The sequence below is a fragment of the Peromyscus leucopus genome, chromosome 3 (genome assembly GCF_004664715.2).
Source record: "Peromyscus leucopus breed LL Stock chromosome 3, UCI_PerLeu_2.1, whole genome shotgun sequence".
Lineage (NCBI taxonomy): Eukaryota > Metazoa > Chordata > Mammalia > Rodentia > Cricetidae > Peromyscus > Peromyscus leucopus.
In genome coordinates, this window is record NC_051065.1 from 38,289,753 (window position 1) to 38,317,750 (window position 27,998).

General features: G+C 42.9%; 2 protein-coding genes across 3 annotated transcripts in view; one reads left to right on the forward strand and one right to left on the reverse strand.

Annotated features, from left to right (window-relative positions):
- Positions 1-27,998, reverse strand: part of Ccdc146 (coiled-coil domain containing 146) — a 157,663-nt gene that overhangs the window by 69,806 nt on the left and 59,859 nt on the right. The gene's annotated exons all lie outside the window — the stretch shown is intronic.
- On the forward strand, positions 22,198-27,781 carry Fgl2 (fibrinogen like 2). Its single transcript, XM_028890913.2, has 2 exons — positions 22,198-22,840; positions 24,642-27,781. Exons 1-2 carry the CDS (start codon positions 22,270-22,272, stop codon positions 25,346-25,348), a joined length of 1,278 nt encoding a protein of 425 aa, XP_028746746.1. The 5' UTR covers positions 22,198-22,269; the 3' UTR covers positions 25,349-27,781.

A 27,998-nucleotide genomic window follows, 5' to 3' on the forward strand; every position in this document is an offset into this window, starting at 1 on the left:
GATAGTACACCTTAGCCCTGTTAGCAAGATTTCAACCATGTCTCCGACTGCGCCCGCCTTGAGGACAGCAGGAACAGCACTGTTCTCATCTTTGACTTCTAGCACAGTTTGGCATCTTGTAACTTCTCATTAATTTTGATTAAACTGTTGTTGACTTAAGTTTTTCTTAAAATCAGCAATGTACTTGGGAGATCTTGGGTTCATCCATTTGCTTCTACTCCAACTTCTCTGTCACAGAAGGCAGACGTGAGAGGAGAAATAGAGAACAGAGTTTGACCTAAAATGGGACGAGGAAAGCAGAGATGTGGGGGCAAACTGGCCGGCTTGCCCAGGCTTCTCTTTTTCCTTCTTTGTGGCTGGCAAGGCTCACAGAAGGAGGAGAGCCTGGACTGTGTTCACCCAGCTGTCTGGTTTCTCCTTTGGTGGCCCGCCACAGGAATGTGAGGGGGAGAGAGAAGAGACAAACAGGACCTCCCAGGCATTAAGGTATCAAACGAGATGGACATTGAATAGTTTAGGTGCCTAGCTATATGCATGGTCTCACAGTTAGATGAAAATCATGTAAAGGTAAACACACAGCAAAATTCATTGAATGCATATCTAGCACACACATGCCAATACGTGCTGCATTCTTTAAGCTTCCACAACTGTCCTGGTTAAATTGTAATTATCTGGGATTCTAACAATTCCATTGTATTGGACTGGACAAGTCATTTATTTTTATTAAATTTATTTCCAGGTATTTTAATCTATTATGAATGGGATTTTCTTCTTAATTTCATTTATGGGTAAGTTATTGCTAGTATGTAGAAGCTGTTTGAAAGACCTGTACCACCTCCCAGGGTCCTTGGGAGGGACGGCAGCAGGAGCAGTGGCCCTGAGAGGTAGGACATGAGACAACCCAGACACTTCTTGAAGACCTTCATAGCATGAACCAAATGGTTATCAGCAGAAAACTCAAAGGGTCTCGCATCACCAAAAACAATCACATCATGTCAGATCACAATCGGTCAATTTGGGAAACAGTTAGATTAAAACAAAACCACAGAAGAGCAGGGTAGAGGCAGGTGACAACAGGCGTCCCAGGAGGAATTCTGTTTATGTGACTCTGACCAGTTAGCTTTGAGTCCTGCACACACTGGGGCTTCCACTCCTCTGCACCTGCAAAGGCCTTGAGTGATGTGGGCAGCAAATCTTGCAGGACAGCCAGTGCTCTCTGGCTGGCCAGAGCGCTGCTCATGGAAGGACACAAATGTGTGAGGATGCGCACAGCTGGCTGTTCATTCACTTTGCTGTTCAGATGAAAGCCACCGCCAGACTGCGCTGGGGGCTGTCCTGTAAACACGGATGAGCCCAGGGAAAAACAGACCATATCTCTGGATGTGGGTGCTTCCTGTGCTGTGGAGCAGCCTGGGTGCCCGGCTTTCAGAACCCCCTTGTGTGCTGAGAGTCTCTCCTCTCTCAGCTGTCTGTCAGTCAGTGTATTCCAGTTCTAGGCTGAGGGCTCAGGGAGGGCAGAGGTGCCCCACACAAGAAAGGAAGTCTAGGCCCTCTGCTGCCCACCTTCAAATGTGGAAGATGCTTTTGCCCAGAGAGAGTTTGGCCTGGAAGGCAACTTGGAATACCCTCACTTCCCCTCCCAGAAGGGAGACTGGGATGGACAATGATACCTTTAACTGCTAACCGCGGGCACACTCTTTAAAAAGAACAAAAACCTCAGCTAGGCGTGGGCATGCTCATCATAAAGAACAAAGCCCTCAGAGCTGCAGCTTCTGCACTACTACCATAAAATGGAACCTGAGGGCCTGTGAGTTCCTTCTTGCTGGAGCTGGTAAGGGGTTTTACATCCTGGCATCATTTGGATGAGCAATTTATTTTAATTAAATTTATTCTCAGGTACCTTGCTTGTTTTGAATCTACTGTGAATGGAATTTTCTTCTCAATTTCAGCTTTTGTTAGCTTATGCTACTATAGAGAAGCCGTTCGGTTTTGTTCACTATATTTGTCACATAAGCTGGGGCCTGAACTCATGGCTCCAGCGTGAGGCTTTTCAGGGGCTCTACAGATGTTTTAGTCATTTGTAGAACCCCTGAAAAGCAGCAAGAAAATCTCTGCAAGTATGAAGTGTTATATCTGAAGCCTGGGGAGACACACTCATACAGCCTGATCCTCCGGCAGGTCTAACAGTGAGCAAGGAGACAAGGACGGGCCCAAGGAATGGCCTCCCTGTGGTGGTATTGTGTTTCCCAAAATATTGTGTACCCTAATAAACTTATCTGGGGTCAGAGAAGAGAAAAGCCACTAGATGCTTAGGATAGGCAGTGGTAGCACATGCCTTTAATCCTAGCATTCCAGAGGCAGAAATCCATCTGTTCAAGGATACAGCCAGGCATGGTGACTCACGCCTTTAATCCCAGAAAGTGAGCCTTCAATACCAGGGAGTGGTGGTAGAAAGCAGAAAAGTATATAAGACATGAGGACCAGAAACTAGAAGCATTTGGCTGGTTAAGCTTTCAGGCTTCTAGCAGCAGTTCAGCTGAGACCCATTCTGGATGAGGACTCAGAGGCCTCCAGTCTGAGGAAACAAGACCAGCTGAGGATCTGGTGAGGTGAGGTAGCTGTGGCTTGTTCTGGCTCTCTGATCTTCCAGTGTTCACCCCAATACCTGGCTCAGGTCTGATTTTATTAATAAGACTCTTTAAGATTCATGCTATACCTCCCCAAAGCTCCCACACCAGTTTAGAAGCTGGGCCTTTTTTCAATCAGTTGAATGGCATTTTAAAGGGGTTGGGTGGGTGAATGGGTGGGAATGGATCTGGCACATTTGTTTATTTGGTATCTGCTATTTTAGAATACAGCCTGACACTAAAGTTCTGAAAATGTGTGAGAGATGACATCTATTCTCGGTGAGAGCTCTTATCCCATTGTACAGAATCCATGCTCATCAGAGGGGAAGTGGTGATATTTTATTTGTGCTGAAATGTGGTGATGTTTTATTTGTATGTTAATAAATAAAGTTTGCCTGGAGATCAGAGGACATAGATAACCAGCTATAAACAAAAATCAGGGGGTGGTAGCACACACCCTTAATCCCGATTATGTGGCAGGCAGAGTCTCTGTGTGTTCAAAGACACAGCCAAGTCTTTAATCTCAGTACCAACTATAGAGACCTGGAGGTTTGTACAGACAGGCAGTGACGAGGAAGTAAGGTGGCTGGGTTAAGAGCCAATGAGAAGGCAGAACAAGCAAGGCAATAAAGGTGCAGGTTAGATAGGAAGAAGCTGGTTCTCTTGGGAAGCTACAGTGGCATGGTGAGCTAAGGTTATCCCTATTTCTCTGATCTCTATGACTTTTACCCCTGTATTTGGCTCTGTGTTTCTTATTTAATAAGACTGTTTAGAAATTCATCTACAGGAGAAGCTCTGAGAAGGCAGGGATCATATACCATCTAGGACCCATAGTGCATGCTCAGCACATGTCTGCAGAGTCTGTTGGAATGCTTAGGGGTTGTGGGATGGCTGGAGGGGTCAAGCATACCTGAAGGAAGTCACAATGTGTGGCTTTCTCTTTCTATATACACATGTGAATTGGGCCAAAATGTTCATGTTCATTGAGGGTGTGTGTGTGTGTGTGTGTGTGTGTGTGTGTGTGTGTGTGTGCATGTTTGTATGCAAAGGAAAAAAGGCTATCAACTTGATATCAGTTATGGATTAGTTGATTGTACATAGACTGTATACTCTCTCCATAGCTCAGAATGGAAGAGCCTTTGAATAAAAACTTACCAAATGTTTTGTCCTGACAACTTGCCCCCAGGAAAAGTCCTCAACTCAACATGATCTACCTCTGGAATATATGACTAAGAGTTAGTTAAAACAAACAACTTCAGTAGATCAGTGGACCAAACAAGAAAGTCAAAAAAAGGCAATCGCTGAATGTTTCTATTCAAATAAACACTCCTGGGGTCGGGGTAGAAGGCGAAATAAAAATGAATCTTTACTAACTCAATGGATGTCATAAAGTATTACATTTAAGAAGTTAAAAACTTTTTACTACACTAATATGAACCATTTAGCTGCCTTATAAATTTCTTAAAACACTACAATTAACTTGTGACCAAAAATGGCTATAATTCTTGGCAATTACATAACAAATTATTCTGGAATGTCCCTGGAAAAGCATGGATATTAAAAAATTAACACAGTTTTCCAAGAAATTTAGTTTTTATGATAGAGACCTAGTTATTTAGTTTGTCTTAGTTTTTGAAAAAGCAGAGAAAACTGTATCATATCATTAAGATAACCATAGCTTTCCTTATTTAATACCAACTTTCAAAAACAAAGTAATAAAACTAAATGAAAAAAATTTAAATAGATTCTAGTGAACACTTCTCCAAAGACATCTGTTTCTAGTTCACTAAGTTGACTATTACAAAAAATTTTGATGTGTTTTCTGGCAATCATAAATAGCCTCACTTCAAGGAAGTAACATATTTCCAGTTACTACAAACTGCTTGTAAGTTTAAGGATAAATTAACTATTTATAAATTTCCATATAAAAAATAAAGTAAAACAGCATCTATAATTTTCAAAATATTTAAGGTAGACCTAAATCCATGTCATAATGGTATGATTTGTGCCAGAGATTACAAACTAGCAGCCAACAGTATAAACACACTGGGAGTTAGTGTGTGTGTGTGTGTCTCTGTGTGTGTGTGTGTGTGTGTGTGTGTGTGTGAGAGAGAGAGAGAGAGAGAGAGAGAGAGAGTGAGTGTGTGAGTGTGTGTGAGTGTGTGTGTGTGTGAGAGTGTGTGTGAGTGTGGAGTGTGTGTGTGAGTGCGGAGTGTGTGTGTGAGTGTGTGAGTGTGTGTGAAGATCAGAGGTTGACACCTGTGTCTTCCTAAACATTTTCCACCTTAGTTTTTGAGACAGAGTCTCTCACTGACCCAGAGCTCACCAATTTGGCTAGCCTGACTGGCCAGTGTGCCCCAAGGATCTTCCCGTCTCCCCCTCTCCTGTGCTGGGGTTATAGGTATGCTCTACGCCATACCCCACTTTTTATGGAGGTGCTGGGGATCTGAACTCAGGTCCTCATGCTGTGTAGCAAGTGCTTTGCTGATGACTAAGCCATCTCCTCAGCCAGTACATGTATTTTTAATGTGCATGGTGTTTTTGAAAAATGAGAAAATTAATTGTCAACATTAAAAAATTTTTAGATTTTTCCATCAAAACCTGAGTTTTCAGCTATCTGTGAAAATTTTATTAAATTCAATGACTCCGGGTTCACATTTCAATATTGTACCAAACAACTGCTATTTAAAAGAAACTGACTTTGTGGGTACTAGATGAGGTTGCCCGTTTATAAGGAGTACCATCTGCTCCTTTTGTTCAACATATGTGCCATGCACTAAGTCTCAGGCCGTTTCTATCATTTTGTTATTTTTATGGATCATGTAGATATTTGGTATTGAAACCACCCATCCACCCACCCATCCCCTTTAAAATGCCATTCAACTGATTGAAAAAAAGGCCCAGCTTCTAAACTGGTGTGGGAGTTTTGGGGAGGCCATTTCTTGGGCCTGTCCTTGTCTCCTTGCTCACTGTTAGACCTGTCTGAGGATCAGGCTGTATGAGTCTGTCTCCCCAGGCTTCAGATCTAACACTTCATACTTGCAGAGATTTTCTTGCTGCTTTTCTATAATTTTATGAAAAAATAGCATAAACCTAAATCTGATGCTTTGTTGATGAATTCAAATGTCATAAAAATTATATTTAAAATAGGTTTTGATGTGGACCTTGCTGTTTAGTTTCAGTGGAATAAAACAGAGATGGACCAACAGACAGGCTCAAAATGGTTATAAAGACATGGGAGCAGTCAGTCAGCTAAGTTCTGTTGGGGCTGAAAAACAGGAAACACTCAGTTGACATGAAGAACTTTCCTCTGTTGTAAATGTTATCCTGAAGCTAATGATCTTCTGGGAAGTATAGTTTACGGGTTTTAAAGCCAAACTGTAGTCTGTAAGGGAAATACAGAGAAGTTCTGAACAATCCCCCAGCAGTTTTCATTTGAGTAGAGGTTTGAATAAAGCAGGGACTGAGCAGCACCCAGTAAGGTGGGCAAACGGGATCATTCTTTGCAGGGCGTCAAGCACCAGGGAACTGGAAACAGCAAAGGGGACTTCTCGGAGCAAAGCTGCTGGCTTAGAAATGGCTTTTAGTAAGACAGAAGATGAAAAATTCCGTTGAGGTTGGGACCTTGTCCATCTCTTCCACCACTGTATCACTAAGACCTAACTCATGCAGACTCAAAATCTTGTTCATTAGGAAGTACTTAGGAAATATTATTCATAAATATTCAAAAAGTAAATGAATAATGAAAAAATGGATTTAATAAATATTTACTACATGAATACCCACATAAAAATTATGAATCACCTCTTATAAATTGTTTAAATTGATCAACATTTTATTTACTGAAATATTGCTGCATTATCACATATTATATTATATCACATATTATATATATTCAATACTTATGACATCATTATGAAACTGACATTATAACCCAAAGTTTATACAAAGAAAACTCAAGTAATGGTTGAAAATCCTGGGCAGGGTCACAAAGCTGGTGAGAAACTTTCTGGGGACTTAACCACTGTTCTATTCTGTGGAACAGAAAAATGCAGAAATGAATAACCTTGAGATGGATGGAGACAGTACAAGACAGAGAAACCAGTGGTGTCCAGGTGGAGAGGTGTGAAGACCACAAGGATGCTCAGTGTCTGAAGAAGGAGATGCCATCTAATTAATTCTAGATATAAAGGAAAGGTGGAAGAGGGTACAGTGGACAAAGGCATTAAATGGTCTTATGATAAAAATAACCATTATAAGAAAACTATAAAATTCAGAAGACACCTATGAGTAACAAAAAGGCATTTACAAATATGAAGGAAAGAAAGGCCTTAAAACAGCGTTATGAAAGGAAATGGAGGAAACAGCATGCATGAGCTCTAGGCAGAAGCTTAAATTCTTACAATACTTTCTGTTTTGTGGATATAAAGTTGAATAACACAATGGTTTAACTACAAAATTTAAAAGCGATCACTGAAATTTAAAAAAATGAACATATCCGTTTTGAGCTGGTGCAGAGCCCATCACAATTCTAGTAGAAATCGTGACTAGGTTGTTCCCTAAGGAAAAAGACCCACATCAGTTTCACCGTCACTTTGTTGGTAGAGTTATTCTGAAACAACTATGTCCATTGTGTGATGGTGAATGAGGAATTAAAGCCGGGTAATTGTAAGACGGGGTTTGGGTGGATAACAAGATAAATCTATAAGAATGAAGAGGTTGTGTAAATTTGCTGTGTTACTGACTTAAAATTGATAGTAACATGATGTATTTTTATCTTAAAATATTTATCTTTTCCAGCTCTTTCTACTGAAAAGCATAGAAACAAGTCAATATAGCAGCAACATTTTGAGAGCTGCAGTGCTTGCCTTTTCGATTTGAGTGCTAGTTTCTTGGGCACTGATCTAATCATATATATATGGTTTGGTTTTGGTTTTTCAAGACAGGGTTTCTCTGTGTAGTTTTGGTGCCTGTCCTGGAACTCACTCTGCAGCCCAGACTGGCCTTGAACTCACAGAGATCCACCTGGCTCTGCCTCCTGGGTGCTGGGATTAAAGGTGTGCGTCACCACCTCTCAGCTTCAGCTTTTAATCATATTTTTATACTGTGGAGATTTTAGTGTCTGTATCATAATTCACAATTTCAAATAGTGAAAACTATTAAAAGATATTCTAATTTTTATGAGACCACACAATATGAATGAATGTTTGCATATAAAATTATACCCACAATTACAAATATGCATGTGAATATACAGAATGCACTTATGTTATTTATATTTATAAATAGTTATTAAAATATTATAAAATGACATAGGCAAATTTAACATTCAACAATAAAAGTAAGAAACAAGCAATGTAATTGCAAATGGGCAAAGGAATAAGATATCTATCTCTCTGTGTGTGTGTGTATCCAACAAACATGAAAAAGCTCTGCATCCCTGGTCATTTGAAAATGATGATCAGAAGCCTGGTAAAAACGCACTGGCCGTCAAGAGGAACACACAGAGGTCACCGTGACAGTAAGGATGGAGAGAGGCTCAGCAGCGTCCACTGAAACATAAACTGATCCAGCTGTGCCCAGCTGGTAAAGTGCCTTTGGAGAAAGCACTAGGACCTGAGTTAAGACCCCTAGTACCACATAAAACTCAGTCCAGCCAATGGGTGAGCTCCAGGTTCAGTGAGAAACTCTGTCTCAAAAATAATGTGGAGAACAGTAGAGAGGAACATGTGAGATCAGCCTCTGGCCTCCACACACATGTGCATGTCCACCCATCCACACACATCCACACACAACCACACCCAGATACTAATGATGCAATTGTGGAAACAGTATGGTAGTATGATAGATTTTTTTTTAAATGAAACATGGGATCACTATATTATCTAGAAATTTCACTTCTGAGTATACACTATATACAAAAGACTTAAAAGTCGAGATTTGAACAGGCAGTTGTACACTAAGGGTGTGGATGCCTTATTCACAGTAGTGTTTTTTGGAAAAAAGAAAATGACGCCAAATGACTGTCAATCACCGAATGGATAAATAAGAGACCCATACAGAAGACTGAAACTTGGTCTCTCAAGTACTTCTGTACAAAATCTTGGTACTCCTATATAAAAGTCCATTCAGAACAGATTTAAAAAAAAAAAAAAAAAAAAAAAAAAAAAAAAACTTAATAAGCCCTGAAAGAACTGGGAGAAACCAGGGGAAAGATTTATTGGCACTGCTACAGTGATTTTCCCCCACCCCCACAAAAAACAGGAAGCAAAAGCAAGAATTGAAGTTGGATTACGTCAAGTTAAAAACACTGCATTACAAAGGAACCAATCCGCCGAGTGGAGATAGCCTACAGAAAGGTGGGAAATACTGACCAATGTTTGTCTGGTAAGTGACTTGTATCCAGGATATATAAGAAACGGAAGGAGCAGCAAAATACATGATCTAGGCCGGGCGGTGGTGGCGCATGCCTTTAATCCCAGCACTCGGGAGGCAGAGGCAGGAGGATCTCTGTGAGTTCGAGGCCAGCCTGGGCTACCAAGTGAGTTCCAGGAAAGGCGCAAAGCTACACAAGAGAAACCCTGTCTCGGAAAACCAAAAAAAAAACCAAAAAAACAAAAAACAAAAAACAAAAAAAACAACAACACGTGATCCAATAAAAGTGAGCAAGTGATTGAATATATACTCCTCAAAAAATGAATATATGAAAAGGTGCTCAATGTCATTAAACATCAGGGAAATGCAAACTATAACCATCTGTGTCAGTGAGAATGACTGTTAGCAAAAATCCAAATAGCGAACATTACAGAGGGTTCAAAAAAGATTCACTGTTGTATGTTCTTGGAGGAAATGTAAATGAGCATAGCAACTATGGCTAAAAGCACAGAGGCTCCTCAAAAACTAAAAAATTCCATCAAACTGGAATATGTCAGTGATGGTTAATATTAACTGTCAACTCTACAGCTAGAATCACCTGGGAAATGGGCCCCAGCAAGCGGGTGGGGGATTACCTTCACTCTGTTAACTGAGGCAGGAAGCCCTACCCACTGTGAGTATCTCTACTGCCTGGCAGCCATCCTGGATGGGAAGAGGGAGCTGAGCAACCGTGTGCAGTCTTTGTCCTCTGCTTCCTGACTGTGACTGCTGCCCAAGCTCCCACTGCCTTGATTTCCCAAATGACAGGCTGTATAGCCTTGAACTGTGAGCCAGAATGCATAAACTGTGTCTCCTTTCAGCTTCCGTTGTCAGAGTGTTTTATTACAGCACCAGGAAAAGAAACTAAGACAGTATCCAAAGGTTGCCGGGGTTTATATCCACAGGAAACGACATCACTGTACTAAAGAGATACCTGTGTGCCAGTGTTTAGGGCAGCGCTATTCAGAGTAGCTAACATATGCGTCCGCTTAGGTGCCCGCTCATCAACAGATAATGTGACCTATACACACTGGAGTTTATTCAGCCACAGAGAGAAATGAAATCTCAACAACTGCAGCAGAATCAACGACAGTGCAAGGCATGGCTAAGACCGACAAGCTTGTCAGAGACAAACCAGTGCCCACATCATCCATCTCACATGTGGGGGCCAAAAGCAATGTTGACCAGTGAGTACAATAGTAAGTACTAGAGATTTGGGGTGGGAAGATGGATAGAGACTGGGAAAACCATGGTTGGATTAATGTGCATTGTACATGTATAGAAGAATCACAATGAACCCTATTAAGATGTACAATTTGTAAGTCTTTTTTTAAAAATAAATATTTTTATTTTATAATTAATTTTACATATCAGCCACGGATTCCCCTGTCCTCCTTCCTCCCACCCCCCAGCCTTTCCCTCCAATCCACTCCCCATTCTCACCTCTTCCAAGGCAAGGTCTCCCCTGGGGATTCAGCCCAGCTTGGTAGATTCAGTTGAGGCAGGTCCAGTCCCCCCACATCATAGGCCCTAGGTTCCAAAAAGCCAGCTCATGCACCAAGGATAGGTCCTGGTCCCACTCTCTGGGGGCCTCCTAAACAGTTTGAGCTTGAACAATTTGTAAGTCTTAACAAAGATTTTTTTTAAAAGCACCTATAAGCTGGGTGAATATAATTAACTGCAATGCATTATACAACTCGACTAAAGGCTCTGTCATCCCTCCCTCATCCCCTCCCTCCATCCCTCCCTCCCTCTTTCCCTCCCTCCTCATCCCCTCCCTCCCTCCCTGCATCCCTCCCTTCCTCCCCCACCCAGGCAGAATTTTGCTCTTAGCACAGGGCTGTCTCAAGCTCATGACCCCCATCCCGAGTTACAGGCATCACCACCATACCTGGCTGCAAAAGCAGATTCTGAATGTATTCATCACAAAACATAAATTAAATGAAAAATTTAAGGTCATGGATATGTTAATTATCCCATATTGGTTAATATCCAGTACACAATATAAGTGTGTGCAAATATTAACAAAATTAATTTTAAAAGAATCTAAACACAAAAAAATTGAGATGCACAATGTAGCATAACTCAGCTTTCATAAAATAACAAAACCCTTGATACAAACCAACAACATGGATAGAATGTGAAGACATTATGTTAAAGGAAGTGAGCCAGACACAAATGTAATTATTATACAACTGCAGTTATGTAAGGGTCATTGCTATTTGATGCTTGGGAGAATAAAGAATGGGAAGTTATCTAGATATGGAGTTTCAGTTGAGATGCAGAGGAGACCTGGAGATGAACTGGGTAATGGCTGTAAAGCAGTGTGAATGTACTTAATGGGCCTTAGGTACTATATACCAACAGTCATTAAAATGGTAAGTTTTACCAGAACAAAGAAAGTAGTAGGATTTTTGTTGTCACATCTGCCCCCCATCCCTATTCCTTTCCCCCCCATCTCTCTTTTTGCAGTACTGGGAATTGAACCAGGGCTTCACACTTGCTAGAATTTTTGTGTTTTTCTGTTTTTTTGTAAAATGCACAAGAGGCCAGCCAAATGTCTCAGCTGGTAAAGGCACTTATCACCATACTTGACTTGGGAACCCATACGGTGGGAGGAGTCAAGTTTTAATTGGATTCAAGGCTCACTCCGTGAGTTAGAACATGGCACTGATAAAGTAGCCAAGAACCTCAGATTATGCAGGTCACGGGCGCTAGGGAAAAATCTACTATTGTTCTGCTAAATGCACATAGCAATGAAATGACTCCTAATGATGAACTGCTACAGCCCTGGATCGGTGCATTGCTCAGCCCTCATTAGAGAAACTTCCTGCAGCAGACGTAATTAGTATGGAGACCCACACTGAGCAATGTGAAGAGAATGAGAAACACTGGAGCACTCAGCTCTAAGTGGGATATTCTGTCAATTCTTGCTCCCAGCCAGACTCAGGGATCTATATATGACAGGAGGTGGAAAGATTAAAAAAACCAAAGGTGGTGGATGGCTCCAAGGAAGCAGCGCTTCCAGACACAACAGGGCTGGTGCACGTTCGAACTCAGACTTTGACAGCACACACAGGGCCTACACAGGCTCCAACTAGACAGATCCCAGCGCTGGGAGGGGAGGGGGGCGTGCACACAAAGCCCCACCCCTAACCAAGAACGGTCTGCAATTGCTATCTGCTGGGAGAGGGAACATCAGTTTTGTCTAACGGATGCTGCTGAGTGTAACACACCTGAGGTCAGCCCCTTTGCCCAGGAGGTGCTGGCTGACACAAAATGGACTCCATTATTTTTGTGCACTATTTGTAGTGTTTTGTTATTTTTTATTTACCAGGTTTCTTGTTCTTTGTTTTTTCTTTTTGAGAGCTGAGTAGGTGGAGACAGTGAGGATCCTGGAGGAGTTGAGGGAGGGGAGGAATAGGATCAAAATATATTGAATGAAAATGTTCTAATGTAAGACAAGACAGATAGGAAAACATTTCAGCCTGTTAGTACAGGCTGGTGAAACTGAACCTCCTATCCAGTGAAGTATGTGACTAGCACTTTTAGGAACTCTCAATTACTTTTGAAAGACGTAAAGAAGTGATATCACTTCACATTCTTAAATCTCAGAAGCACTGCACTTAACTTAGATGTGAAGAAACCCTATTTTGTAGATTTTTTTTAGATTTTATAACATTAAAGGCACAATCTAGATGAAATAGTATAAAAATTAGGACACCGCCTCAGTCGGGCTGGTGGCTTCTGGAGTCCCCTTGGCTGTGAGGAATTGATGCTGCCGGATGAGCAGCCCATCCCAAGGCTGTAGATCTGTGAAAAGGCAGCTTAAAGTTCAAGGTGCTGAATAAACTCTACTGGCTACTTGTTCTACTTTATGTTACTTTTTATTTTATTTTATTCTGCTCCTACCTGACAATGTTTTTTTTTTTCCAATTTTTTACACTAATAGAGCTTTCAAGTACAGAAAGCTCAAGAATTCTAATGTATTGTTATGACAGCAAACAATTTCACAGCAGTATTCCTTTCAACATTTGGGGATTGTGTCTGTTGGCTAAAAATGTGCAGTTTGTAAAGTTGAGCTATTTGGAACTTGCACACTCTAGAAGTTTATTTAATTTTGTCAATGACATTATCACATAAGCCAAAGCAGCTGTTACCAAGACTGGCCACTGTCAAGATGGAGAGGATATTTATATTTGATGCCAAAGTCGCTAATTCTATTCATGTCTCCTAATCCTGCTCACTCCTTACATGTTCTGAAAAAAATCCACTTCATGTATGGACTTAATATCTTCATTAAATAAGAGTATAATAAGGCTACCCCTCCCCCATTCAGTTTCTCTTTCTTCTCCCTGTTGCTCCTGTTTCTCTATCATCTTTCCCATTTCTTCATCCCTCTGGGATCAGCTTCATCCCATTCCACCCTCGTCTGCTGTGTCTGGGTGGGAATGGGAGGAAAAATTAGAAAAGACAGACCACATAATGAAGAGCACATGCTGGGATTTGTGGTGCAGTGAGGAGCAACCTACATGGCCTACCAGGCTAGGCAAAGGAGAGTCCCCACGCACACGATATACACATGCCTTTTACTTGCTAAAAGCAACTATTTCTCTACTTTCGCCTAATGCAGAAGCAAAAACCCAACAAGGTGAGAACATAAGGAAAAGCAGCAGAGATAAAAAGATAAAACATAACCCCAAGCCAAGAAACTCAGTATCCATAAAACTGTACTTTTGGGAGGTTTTGTTTGTTTGTTTGTTTGTTTGTGACAGGATCTCACTATGTAGCCCCGGCTGTGCTGGGAACTCACTCTAGATGAGGCTGGCCTGTAACTCACAGTGATCTGCCTGCCGCCTCCTGAGTACTGGGATTAAAGGCATGCACCACTACACCCAGCTAAAACTGTAACTTTGTCCTGCGTATTCTGCAGAGTCCTTCATTTGTGCACTTAAGCCCTGCACTCACTAAATTCTAGACTTTAACATGCCACTTGTATGGAAAATGACTCTCCTTTAAGAACCTTTTCATTCTAAAGAAAAGGTTCATTCTAAAGAATTTCCTTCTGCTTTGTGAATGAGGGGTCTGGGCGACTGCGAGTTAGGGACCAGTGGAGGAGTGGACAGGGGTTCCCTTCTGCTCTGGCAACATAGTCTAACCCAGTGGTGGTTTTAAACACCTGCTGCCAGTCTGTGGTTTAATTTACAGAAAATGATTCTAAAATTTTCCATTTCATGGACAGCAGGGGGGAAAAAGGCCAAATCTTTTAATCCCCATGCTCAGGAGGCCAAGGCAGGTAGATCTTTGTGAGTTCAAGGCTACCCTGCTCTACACAGAAAGACCCTGCCACAAGCAAAGCAAAGCAAAACAAACAACAATAACAAAAATAACTGGGCTGGCACAGTGGTTAGTAGCATATACTGCTCTTGCAGAGGACCTGAGTTCAGTTCCCAGTACCCACATCAGGTGGATCGCAAGTACCTGCAATTCCAGCTCCAGAGGTTCTGACAGTGTCTTCTGGATTCCAAGAGCACCTGCATTCATATGTGCACATAACATATACATACATACATACATACATACAGAATGAAAACAAATAATTATCTAAAAAGTGGGACAATGCAGTGACGCAGTGGATGGACCAGAGGCATTCAGGAAGGTGTGCTCAGTGAACCCCACTTAAAGGGCAAATAGTTCTGCCCAAGGCTGACTCAGGCTTGAAAATCATTGCTCCCAAGTTAAAGACCCCTCCCCGCCCGCCATGAAGTCAGCACGCCCCCATTTTTATTTGTTTTGTCTTGTTTTTTAAAGTCCTTATTGTCTCCAAGATTAGTGCACAGCCTGGGCGAAGTGGAGGGGATGACCAGCTGGAAATCCACAGGCCTTCAGCATTTCTATTGGAACCAATGTTTGGGTAACGTTCAGAATCACAAAATGCTCCACCTGTAAAGGACATCACGGATCTCTAATCTGATCTCCACACGGGTCAGAGGACAATATCAAGCCCTAGCTGCCTAGGGGCATGAGAGTCAGCAGAAGGCTCCTCACCAAGGCTCCCTGGCTGCAGTCCCAATGCTCTTTGAATTCTCACATCTTGGTATCTTTTGAGATGATCATGGTAACAAGTTGAATATTTATTTTAAAATTATATGTGACTGATAAATCACATATAATTGTTACTGTATCATCTTTTTGTATACATTAGCCATCATCGCAAATGATTTGTATCAACTGTCAAAATACACATTAAACCCTTAAACATGCAAACATGATCAAAACAGTTCCGTTAAATGTAGAGGCAGAAGAGGTGGTGACAAGCAGCAGTGGTTCAGCTAGGAGGAGGTGAGGGCCGAGGGGGAGGGGAGGGCCGAGGGGAGGGGAGAGCTGAGGAGGAGGAGGGGAGGGCTGAGGGGGAGAGGAGGGGAGGGGAGGTGAGGGGAGAGGAGGGGCGAGGGGGAGGTGAGGGCGAGGAGGAGGGGAGGGCTGAGGAGGAGGAGGAGGGAGGGCGAGGGGGAGGGAGGGCGAGGGGAGGGGAGGGCGAGGAGGAGGAGGGAGGGCGAGGGGGAGGGGGGAGGGGAGGGGGGGGAGGGAGGGGGAGGGCTGAGGAGGAGGGGAGGGCGAGGGGAGGGAGGGCGAGGAGGGGGGGGGGGGGGGGGAGGGGAGGGCGAGGGGAGAGGGGAGGGCTGAGGGGGGGGGGGGGGGGGGGGGGGGGGGGGGAGGGGAGGGCGAGGGGGAGGGGAGGGCCGAGGAGGAGGGGAGGGCTGAGGAGGGAGGGGAGGGGGGGGGGAGGGGGAGGGGGGGGGGAGGGGGAGGGAGGGCCGAGGAGGAGGGGAGGGCTGAGGAGGAGGAGGGGAGGGCTGAGGAGAGGAGGGGAGGGCCGAGGGGGAGGGAGGGCCGAGGAGGAGGGAGGGCCGAGGGGGGGGGGGGAGGGGAGGGGAGGAGGAGGGGAGGGCTGAGGGGAGGGGAGGGCGAGGAGGAGGGGGGAGGGGAGGGGGGGGGAGGGGGGGGGGAGGGAGGGCGAGGGGGAGGGAGGGCTGAGGAGGAGGAGGGGAGGGCGAGGAGGAGGGGAGGGCTGAGGGGGGAGGGGAGGGCGAGGGGGAGGGGAGGGCGAGGGGAGGGGAGGGCGAGGGGGGGGGAGGGGAGGGGGAGGGGAGGGCGAGGAGGGAGGAGGAGGGAGGGCCGAGGAGGAGGAGGGAGGGCCGAGGGGAGGGGAGGGCGAGGAGGAGGGAGGGCGGGGGGAGGGAGGGCTGAGGAGGAGGGAGGGCGAGGAGGGGAGGGGAGGGAGGAGGGGAGGGGAGGGGGAGGGAGGGCGAGGAGGAGGGAGGGCGGAGGGGGAGGGGAGGGGAGGGGGGGGGGGGAGGGCGAGGAGGAGGGGAGGCCGAGGGGAGGGGAGGGCTGAGGGGGAGGGGAGGGGAGGAGGAGGAGGGGCCGAGGAGGAGGGAGGGCCGAGGAGGAGGGGAGGGCGAGGGGGAGGGGAGGGCGAGGAGGAGGGAGGGCCGAGGAGGAGGGAGGGCGAGGGGAGGGAGGGCGAGGAGGGAGGGGAGGGGAGGGAGGAGGAGGGGGAGGGCGAGGGGGAGGGAGGGCCGAGGGGAGGAGGGGGGGGAGGGGGGAGGGGGGGGAGGGGAGGAGGGAGGGGAGGGCCGAGGAGGAGGGGAGGCGAGGAGGAGGGAGCGAGGAAGGGAGGGCGAGGAGGAGGAGGGCGAGGGGGAGGGAGGGCGAGGAGGGAGGGGAGGGCTGAGGAGGAGGGAGGGCCGAGGGGGAGGGAGGGCTGAGGAGGAGGAAGGGAGGGCGAGGGGAGGGGAGGGCTGAGGAGGAGAAGAGGGCCGAGGGGGAGGGGAGGGCGAGGAGGAGGGGGAGGGCCGAGGGGGAGGGAGGGCCGAAGGGGAGGAGGGGAGGGCGAGGGGAGGGGAGGGCCGAGGAGGAGGGGAGGGCCGAGGGGGAGCTGTTTCACAGCTTTCGATAACCATCATCAGTGGTGTCTTCTCTCTGCCACCCTAAGTAACAGGAAAGAGCCCCAATTACAGATAACATCAAAGCAGAAACAGATAGGTTAATGCTTCATCTCAGAATGTTACATTAAAAAAACCTTTAAAAAAGGATTCAGGTGGGACGCTATCAATGTGTTTCAACACTGGTTATTAGAAGTACATTATTTACTCCAGTTCAGATATTTTCTTAGCTATCAGCAACAGTGGACATGACCTTTTCAAATTATTAAAGGTTTACATGCTGATGTGTATTTCAGGAGATAAACTTTGAAGTCTTTTAAAAGTCAATTTCTAAGAGTATAAGGACAGGCCTTCAAAAGAGGTGTGTGTTGAATAAATTATTCACTAGAACAGAATTAGTTTGGTATTTTTATTTTCCATAACTGAGCAATGAACTAAAAAACTGAAAGAATGTTTTAAGCTAAATTCTACAATTGGAATTACATAGATTATATGACAAACACATTGCATATTATATATAATATACAATGTACCTATATCTTATATACTATATAAATTCATATTAATATATTATTCAAAATGCCAAATGTAGACAAAACAAACCCTTAGGGATGCAAGTTATAAAACAGGTAAAATCAATTTAATCATCTCAGCTTAAAATGTATTTTAAAAAGATGTATAGTCCTCAGTTATTCATGAATTCCACTTTGAAAGTTACTCATCAAAATTTATTTGTGAGGCTAGAAGAATGTCTCCGTGGTTAAGAGTACTGGCTGCTCTTCCAGAGGACCTGGGTTCAATTTCCAGCACCCACATGGAGACTCACACCATCCATAACTCTAGTTCCAGGGGATCTGATGCCCCCTTCTGACCTCCAAGGGCACCAGGTACACCCGTGGTGCACAGACATACATGCAGGCAAAACACTCATAACACATAAAATAAATAAATAAAATTAATTTGCAATCTGTGCTAGTGTTCCACAACTATGATAAATCCCTGACATAATCAACTTGTCATTTTGGGGTTTCAGTCCTTTTACTGATGGAACATAGGGTGGAGAAAACTATCCACCTTATGGCTGGAAGTGAAAAGCTTGGGGTCCCACAATCCTCATCAACAGCAAGCCTTCAAACACCTGCAGCATTCTTCAGGTGACCTTTGCCCAGGACCACCTCTTAAAGATTCCATAGCATCCCAGAAATACCAATCTGAGGACCAAACATATAACTCACAGCATTTCAGATCTACACTAAACAACTCTAAAATCTCTGGGGCCATTTAGGGCCAAATACAGAATAGCACATTATTTTTGAGTTACCTAACACTATATTCCTAGCTCAAGTGAAAGATAATGCTCTGCCTTCTTTTAGGCTAATGCCATGTTTTTACCACCTGTGTGAGTTTTGTTGACAGCAGAGTGCTGAAGGGTTGTCTGCAATGTGCCTGATGGAGAGGATAAGGATTGCTGCAAGCTTCTGTCAGGAATTTACCACATAGTTCTCTTAGCCATGAGTTCATCAACCATATATGCTTAATAAGGTGTCTTTGCAGAGAAACACAATAAAAACAAGATTATATTTTGATTAGTTGAAAAAAATTACAAGGCCAGTCTTCCAGAAACCTAGACCTCAGGGCCCTGGTTCAACACAACATTCGCTGGTTGAGCACTTGTGATGCCTTTAGGATGCATTTACCACAACTAGCAGGGATGAAGGTGAGGCCATAAGCCATACTTCACTGTTGGTAATTTCTTTATTATATTTTATTGTTTGTCTTGTTTCAAGAATATAAAAAAGAAACCAAGATTAATTTCCAATGTAAGACATACATACATATGTCTTGTTTCTTCAATGTTGGTTACATCAACTTCTCCAAGTCTCTGGAAATTTAACTGGCTGACAACAAAATGAGATGCCACAGCCCATGAATCTCCAGGATCCCTCACCTGCCTTCGTTTGGCGCAGAGTTTATAAGAAGGCATTGTGGTGATAAGTACTGGCTAACGGACATCTCAAGGCTCCTGTGGAATATTCCAGTTCTGTTAACATCTAACCTGAGATTCAGGTTATATGAATGAGCAGATGGCTATATATGTCCTGTAGGCTATTGAACAGCAGATTTTGGGCTATTTCCGGTCTATACTTTCTTTTTTGGTTAGAATCCTTAAAATGATCCTAGAGGAGGAGGAATCTGTGTCTTTGTTCAAAGACTTGCCCTGGTTCCCACCTGATCTAAGCACTGATATCAGCACCAGGCTGTTCTCATTAAGGCTCCAGGGTGTTGCCATTCTCTCTGTGGGGCACAGGAGAAAAGCATTAATTTCCAGCTACCCCTTCTCAAAACCATCAACCCACTGGCTCATTACTGCTCAGGTCCCTTCTGTGCTTAACTGCATGGGCAGGTGGTCACAGCCGGACAGCACTGTGGCGGGCCTGGCACAGCTGTGGCACAGCACTCTGCCCCAGGGGTTAGAACTCCAGGGGTGGACTGGGCCTCATTCTTGCGGTAGCTGCTTAGTGTCTGCCTTGTCATTAGGGACTGACGATTTGCTTTATTTTAAGACAGAGTCTTGCTGTGTAGCTCAGGCTGTTCTTGAATTCCTGATCCTCCTGCCTCAGCCTCCTGTGTGGAGATTAGAGGGGAATATCACCACACCCATTTGGGGACAATGATTTTTTTTTTTAAGTTGAGAATCCTGAAGATCACATATCAGTGCCCAGAAAACTGATAAACAAAGCAATTTTCTACTTTCACTTTAAGAATTTCCAGTGGCCCCTGGATAGGCAGCAGCCTGTTTCCAAAGGTACACAGCCTTTTAGGTAGAGCTAGGACATGAGGCCTTGACTAGGTGGATGTAGAGAACTGAAGAGTCAACAGCTGCCCCCAGAGAACAAATCCCTCATTCAAACAGATGAATGATGAGCCATGTCCAGATCAGAAAGCTGTGCTTCTGTCATACTTAGAAAGTTAGAAATGTTTAGGATTTCATTAGAAAGTCCTCCGTCCACACGGGGAGATGACATGAAGAAGAGGCCTTCAGTGTCTCCAAGAAAGGGAAGGTGGTTTTGTTTGTTTGTTTTGTTTTGATTTGTTTATTAGTGTAGCCCAAGTTCTCAGGAGGGTGGTGTGTATTCAGAGAGTATTGTGGTGATATTGTGTCCTCCAATATACTGTGCACCCTAATAAACTTATCTGGGGTCAGAGGACAGAACAGTCACTAGATAGACATAGAGGCCAGAAAATGGTGGCACTCACACCTTTAATCCTATCACTTGGCAAGCAGGGATCTGTCTGGATCTCTTGAGTTCAAGGCCACACTGGAAAACAGAGCCAGGCGTGGTGGCACACACCTTAAATTCCAACACTAGTTAATCATGGACAGGAAGTGACAGAGCTGGGCAGGAAGAGGAAGTGATGCCGCTGGACAGAAAGCAAATCAGATGGCAGAACAGCAAGGCATATAGGTGTGCATAGACAGGAAGTAGCTTGCCTTTGGAAGCTGTGGAGTTGGCAAGGTGAGGTTAGCTATGGCTTTCTCTATTTCCCTGATCTCTCAGGTTTTCACCCCTATATCTGGCTCCATGTTTTTTATTAATAAGACCATTTAGCACGTCGTCTATAGAGTATCATTAGAATATTATTAATAAATAGATCAGCAAGGTTTTGGCAAGCATGTTGTGTATACGGTCTAGCATCATATTGACTAAACAATGATTGAATATGTTCTTGGCTGGTAAACATAGATTTGCGCTCTCGCTTGTTAATGTCCCAGAATCTCATCCTATGTAGGCCCACTTTACAAGGTAACTTCTAATATGTTATTCTTTCTCTTTAAAATTATCCATTCATTTCTCCCTTGCAGCACGGGATGCCATGACTTGAGTGAAGGAGGAGAAATGAAATTGGATATTTTTAAGGGGGAGCTAAATTTTTGGTTTAAAATTTGTTTGAATACATCGAATGGAACAAAAAGGAAAGAAATTTGAAGGCTGGAAGAAGTTGGAAGACAACAAGGCGTAAGGTGTATTTGACAATGTTTTTATATACCACATTTCTCCCTTGTACACGCTATTTCTATATGAGGAAAGAACCTTAATCCCTCCTGCTCTGTAACAGGAATGGGGCCCAGCAAAGCTAATGATCATTATGCCCTGTTGAGGTAGCGCCAGGTCTGGCATCAGAAATAAACACAGTCTTGGGCACAGAGAGTGAGCCTGCCATGTTTTGAGAATTTGAATAGGGTAGTTTAGCTAGAATTAAGAGGTTGTAGAGAAATGTCTTAGGAAATTTGGCTTGAGAAATAAATGAGAGTTGGATGTGGTGGCACATACCTGTCACCCAGCACTTAGGAGACAGCGGTAAGAAAATCAAAGAGTTCAAGGCCACCTGAGCTATATGATACCTAGTTTAATAAATAAGAGATAGATTACAGAGTGCCCTAACTAGTACAAATAAAAAATGGGTTTATCTGTGTCTGTAATGTTGAATAAAATCCTTTTTTAGAAATCTTACGAGAGGTCAATATGCACAATAACTTAATGGAAGCAATCTTCTGCCCCGGCTCCTGGGCAGAATGATGAGGACCGGACAGCAGCTGGCTGTGAGAAAGACTGATGCCCTTCCAAGTGTTTTAGGCACCGACAATTATATATCCTATGCTGTCAGAGGAGAAAAGCCAGCATCATTTCCCTCTTCCAGTTTTCTTCCCTTTTACAAACAGATGAAAGAGGGAAAGAAAATATTCTTTTAAAGAGCTGCCCCTTGTTCTGATCAGAAGCAATTGAAAGCACGTAAGAATTCACGGAAAGTCTAGTCTTCAAGGACAGGAGGTCTTTGGTGCCCCAAACTAGTGAGGAAACGGTGTTTTCCATTTCAAGTCACATTTAGTGGGAAGAAACTCACAGACATTTAGACTTTTAAATCCTTTCCCCACTAGTGGAGGTCGGTATAATTAAGTGCTGTACTTCGAACATTGGTATTACAATTGTTTTTTAAACAGAAGACTTTACTTGTGCTTTACTAAAAACCAAGACGGTGAATCTTGAATAGCAGACGTGCCACCCACGGCAGGCATTCTGTTGTGTGTGGTTTTGACTGAGGAGGGATGACGGCGGCTTTTGGCCAGCTGCATTTGCGGACCCTCTCCTCCTCCTGTGCGGCTTCTGTCACTGGTGATGCAAATGCGCCCGCCCTTTTCTGGGAACACAGAAAGCCTGAGTCAGGCGGGCCCTGGCTATTAAAGCACTGGGTCGGGCGGGGCAGCAGGCACTTCAAGGATGAGGCTTCCCGGCTGGTTCTGGCTGAGCTCCGCGGTCCTCGCTGCCTGCAGAGCAGGGCAGGTGCACAACCTGACTGAGGGGCTGGAGGATGCGAGCGCCCAGGCCGCCTGCCCTGCGAGGCTGGAGGGCAGCGGGAAGTGCGAGGGGAGCCAGTGCCCCTTCCAGCTCACCCTGCCCACGCTGACCCTCCAGCTCCCGCAGCAGTTCGGCAGCATGGAGGAGGTGCTCAAAGAAGTACGGACCCTCAAGGAAGCCGTGGACGGTCTGAGGAAATCCTGCCAGGACTGCAAGTTGCAGGCTGACGACCATCGAGACCCGGGCGGGATGGCCTCCGACAGCAGAGTCCAGGAACTGGAGAGTCAGGTGAACAAGTTGTCCTCAGAGCTCAAGAATGCAAAGGACGAGATCCAGGGGCTGCAGGGGCGACTGGAGACGCTCCATCTTGTAAATATGAACAACATCGAGACCTACGTTGACGACAAAGTGGCAAATCTAACGTTTGTGGTCAACAGTTTGGACGGCAAATGTTCCAAGTGTCCCAGCCAAGAGTTAAGCCAGCCACAGCCGGGTAGGTGTAATGAGGTTCTTACCATTTGTTCGTGAATGCTGTATAGAGAGATAGTGGCCATAAACATTAACCCGAGGGAGTAAGTTAATAAGCCTTTCATCTATTGGTTACAGAAGAAGAAACAAGTATTTTCTCAAGTGAGAAGTGGTAAAGGATCTAATTACGAAAATCCTATTAGTTGTATCCATTTATAGAAACACTTTCAGTCAGTCTCGAGACCTACACAGGAGCAGAAGCAGATTCCTCCCGGGGTTGGTGCATTTAGCCTGTCTCAGTGTCTCAAGACAGATATTGCAAAGTTCCTGGTTATGTTTACTTAGGTCACGAAAATGAGGTGTTGGGTGGCGGCGGGCCACTTCTCAGAGCAGCAGGTGGTTTTGAAAGGCTTTCACAAACAATCTGCTGTGCTCTCAAATACCTAGTGAGAATGGGAGATTTTATACATAGAATAAAAGCAGCTTCATGTGTATGCCTAACTTTTTGGTTTAAGACTTAGTGGCACATCCAGCCTCAACCATCCCAATAATACTATTTTTAAAGACCACAGACTGACGGCCTACTGTGCCCATGGCATTGTCGACTGTGATTCCTGAATTCCCAGGACCTTTGCTGATGGTCTTGCCACACCCTAGCAGGCCACTTCTATGTTAGGATCTGTGCTCATCCTGACTGTGAGGTTAATGGGACATAGTAGAGATCACTTTCATGTGGAATCTCCTGGAGGTCATGGTGTCAAGGACCACTGTCACCAATGACCCTGGTAGCCTGGATGGAATTCACCCTGCATATCACCAGGTAGATGCTGATGTTTTAAGTGATTATCACAAGGTGTATATTAGGTATGGCACTGCACAGTGATTTGTAATGATAAAAAAAAAAGATTCTATTACTTACTTTTCTCCTAAAAGTTTTAGAAAATGAAATATTATGAGTTAGAAATATACATAGATTTTTGTGCCTCACAAGTATCTTACATTAAACTTACTTTACTTGACTCAAATTTTTATAAAAATTGACTGGGAATGAATAGTTAGTCTCTGATCTCTACAAAACCCTGTTGACTGATTATACTGCGCACAATCACCCTGATGCTTCATCTAGAAATCAAACTGTGAAGCATTGGTTGACTATGCCTTCCTGAATAATAAATTCAGAATAATATTGGTATATTATTGGGGAAAGCATTTTTTTTTTTTACTTGAACCTCTTTATATAGTTGTCAGGTAAAATGAAAGTGAGTTTCTGAGCAATGTTGCAGCAGGAAGGTTGACCCTTCATTTGGAACTATCCTAGAACATTTTCTGATTGTGTCTAGAGTGCAGTCCCAGGAGACTTAGACTCATCTCAGCTTTAGGACTGTGGAAAGTGATGGTTATGAGAACAAGTTCTCTGTCAGGCAGATTTGACTTTATGTCCTAGCTCTTCACACTTGTTTGAAGTGGGAAAAATCATCGATCTTCTCTGAGGCTAATGACCTTGTAAACAAGCTGGCAGTAACACCTACCGCACAAGGCTGATGTGTGGATTCAACCCCAAACGTCACAGTGCTTGGCCGAGCTTCTGGAGGTAGTTGGTCATCGTTAAACCTTGTTATAGTTGTTCTACTGTTGTTTGTCGTTAGCATTGTCACTGTTACTACCAACCATGACAGTCCTGTTAACCAGGTCCTGGTGAGAGTATCAGAGCCAAGTTCCATTATCACTGTTAACTAACTTATCAAATTGTTTTTGAGTCTAAGAATTCTTCAGATGAATAACTTTTATTAACAAAATTCCATGCTTTTCTCTCTTCCTTCTTTTAGTTCAACATCTAATATACAAAGATTGCTCTGACTACTATGCAATAGGAAAGAGAAGCAGTGAGACCTACAGAGTCACACCTGATCCCAGACACAGTAGCTTTGAGGTGTACTGTGACATGGAGACCATGGGGGGAGGCTGGACGGTGCTGCAGGCTCGCCTTGATGGAAGTACCAACTTCACCAGAGAATGGAAAGACTACAAAGTAGGCTTTGGAAACCTTGACCGAGAATTTTGGCTGGGTAATGATAAAATTCATCTGCTGACCAAGAGTAAGGAAATGATTTTGAGAATAGATCTTGAAGACTTTAATGGTGTCACACTGTATGCCTTGTATGATCAGTTTTATGTGGCTAATGAATTTCTCAAATACCGATTACATATCGGCAACTACAATGGCACAGCGGGAGATGCCTTACGTTTCAGTAAACATTACAACCATGATCTGAAGTTTTTCACCACCCCAGACAGAGACAATGACAGGTATCCCTCTGGGAACTGCGGGCTTTACTACAGCTCAGGCTGGTGGTTTGATGCATGTCTCTCTGCAAACTTAAATGGCAAATATTATCACCAGAAATACAAAGGTGTCCGCAACGGAATTTTCTGGGGCACCTGGCCAGGTATAAGCCAAGCACAGCCTGGTGGCTACAAGTCCTCCTTTAAGCAGGCCAAGATGATGATTAGACCCAAGAATTTCAAGCCATAAATTGCTAGTGTTCATCTCTCCAGGCACTCACTATCTAAAGGCAATGAATTCCTTCTGACCTTTATCATATGCTTGAGTTTATATTCCTTTCCTATGGCTGAAACACTTCCTTTTAAACTTCACAGCTTTTAAATAAAGCTAAAAATAGCTAAAAAGACCACTTTGTTGCTGTTATACAAGGAATGCTTGAAAGCTCTAGAAATATTGACAATTATACATTATATTTTCAAACCCTTTAATTTTTATTAGTTGAAAAGGTTTCCTACTATAATTATTATTTTTTACAATTAGAAAACTAAATTATTCAGCAAGCTAAATTCTATATAAGCAACTTTTATTTTTACTAGAGCTAAACATGCATATTTGAAAATATATCAGTCTTTTCAGGCCAAAGTTATTCGTGTATCTGTAGCCAAGAACTGTAGTATTTTGTTTGAGCCAAGAAGACCTTAAAGCATTTTATTTCTCAAAAAAGAAGTGGGGTGTGGGGGTGTGGAGGGGAGTAATATGTGTAGCTAAAATTATTCATGTAATATTCATGAAATGTATAATATGGCATTAAAATACCTTAAAATTCGGTAAAATAATGTCTCGTCCCCATCCAAACTGGAAACTGATGGAACCCTGAAGACTTTGGTTTAGAGGTAATTCATTCACTGTCTACAGCCTGTCAGAACCTGATGCAAATGCTGCTTTGTTGTCAGCCTCTGCTCTACATGCACAATAGTTTCTAATGTAAGGTGCTAGACTACTGTAAGGCTTCCTCGGGGGAAAGGCATAGGAGGGTGAAAACATCTATTTATACTTTGAAAGCCAATCCTATACCCTAAGCAATACTATTGTTGAGGGATCAATTTCCTAGGAAGCTGACTTTTCTAGAATAACTTTATTTATTTAAGATGAATTTTGAAATAGTTCAAATGTTATACATTTTAATCCTAGTCAATTGCTTATTTCACTTTCAGAAATTCAAAGAAAAAAGTATACACACACACACACACACACACACACACACACACACTCCAAACATAAGTTCCTAGAACTTTGAGAATTCCTTAATTGTGTAATGCCAAAGATCATATCACAAGGCTTTAGGAGCAGTTTCATTTTTATCATTCTGAAAAGGGACCCCTTCAGAGAGAAACAACCAGCTGCACATTTTAAAATGCTTTTGAGTGGAATGTGAAGTGCTGTATGTGGTCAGTCTTATGAAGTAACTGACTGTACAGTATGCAACATGTAAGCAACAACTATGATCTTTAAAGTTTTGGTGTGGTTTCCAATATACTAACCAAGCTTTAAAATATATTTGTGAAGATTCAATTTCACTTATTCTTTGCATACAATTAGGGAGAACAGTTACTGACTTTACTACTTAAATTTTTGAATATGTAGCCATTGTAGAAAAATCTTTAAAAGGTATAAGATATTATTTTAAAAATATGAAACATGAAGTTTTAGGTAAATACAATGAAAATGAATCTATTGTTAATATAATTAAATTACTAGAATAATGTAAATACATGCTAATTAAGTGACCAAAATATAAAATGTAGATTTCAAAGACTGTTTACCTACTTGGTAGAATATTGAATGTAAGTGGCATAATTGACTTTATTTTTTCTTTTAAAAAAAAGACCAAGAAGATTTTGATATTATACAATATACATGTTTCCAATCTGTCTACTCTATATAACTGTATAGGTCTAAGGATGTTTCAGAAAAGTATACACACATGTGCAGTGTGTCTTTTTCAGGGAAGTTTGGTGAATAACATGTAAATTATCTTTGCACATGCCATGGATCAAAATGTTGTTTTCTGTTATACTCTTATGATGTTTTTCTAATGAGCTCTTTAACACAGAAATTTATTTTTGAAATCATTTTCTGTCACTCATTAAAAAATATATTGTAGATTTTGATAATCTTTAAACTGTTTACTGAAATAGTCCTTTGTCTTAATTGTTCACTAATATATGCCAATGCTCATAAATGTATACTTTTTGCAAATATATATTTCTACAGTCTTGGTTTCATTTGGGTGATTAACACCGATTTTAATTATTACTTTATTGCTGAACATTATTATCCTTTAAAAATGCTGAGTAAAACTAATTTCTTAGGAATTTGGCTGATTCATATATCACTAAATAAAAACGTAATTTTGCTAATAAGTAGTAATGCACCAAATGTATTCATGTATCTGATGAATAGAGCTTGTATATGCAGAACATAAGAAGCATATGAACCACAATACTGGCTGGTCTTCACAATATTGGTAGCTTCCCCTCACCCCTCAAAAAGTTTTAAAGATAAAAATGGATGTATGTAGCTGCAATAAACTCTTGTCTAAAAATTCTCTTCACTGATGTATAATTAAGGTTATGTTTCATGTCTCTTTAAAGCCTGGAAAAATAAAATACTTAATCTTCATATCTATCCTTCAATATGGAAACATGGCTTGTAAAGTGACATTTACATATCTATTATTATCTGAAAAGTTGAATTGTATTTACCTAATCTAGAGAATATCCTGCGTCTTTAAAAAGTACTGAGTATTATTTCTTTAAAAGGAAGTGAGGCAGATAGAGGAACATTGTTATCTATTTCCTTTTAAACGCTGTTAACACACCCTCAATACAGAATTTTC

Excerpts from the sequence above, each read along its gene's own strand:
- Fgl2 (XM_028890913.2), top strand. The coding sequence starts at position 22,270 with ATGAGGCTTCCCGGCTGGTTCTGGCTGAGCTCCGCGGTCCTCGCTGCC. Across the intron at positions 22,841-24,641 it reads GTTAAGCCAGCCACAGCCGG|TTCAACATCTAATATACAAA; the intron begins GTAGGTGTAATG and ends TCCTTCTTTTAG.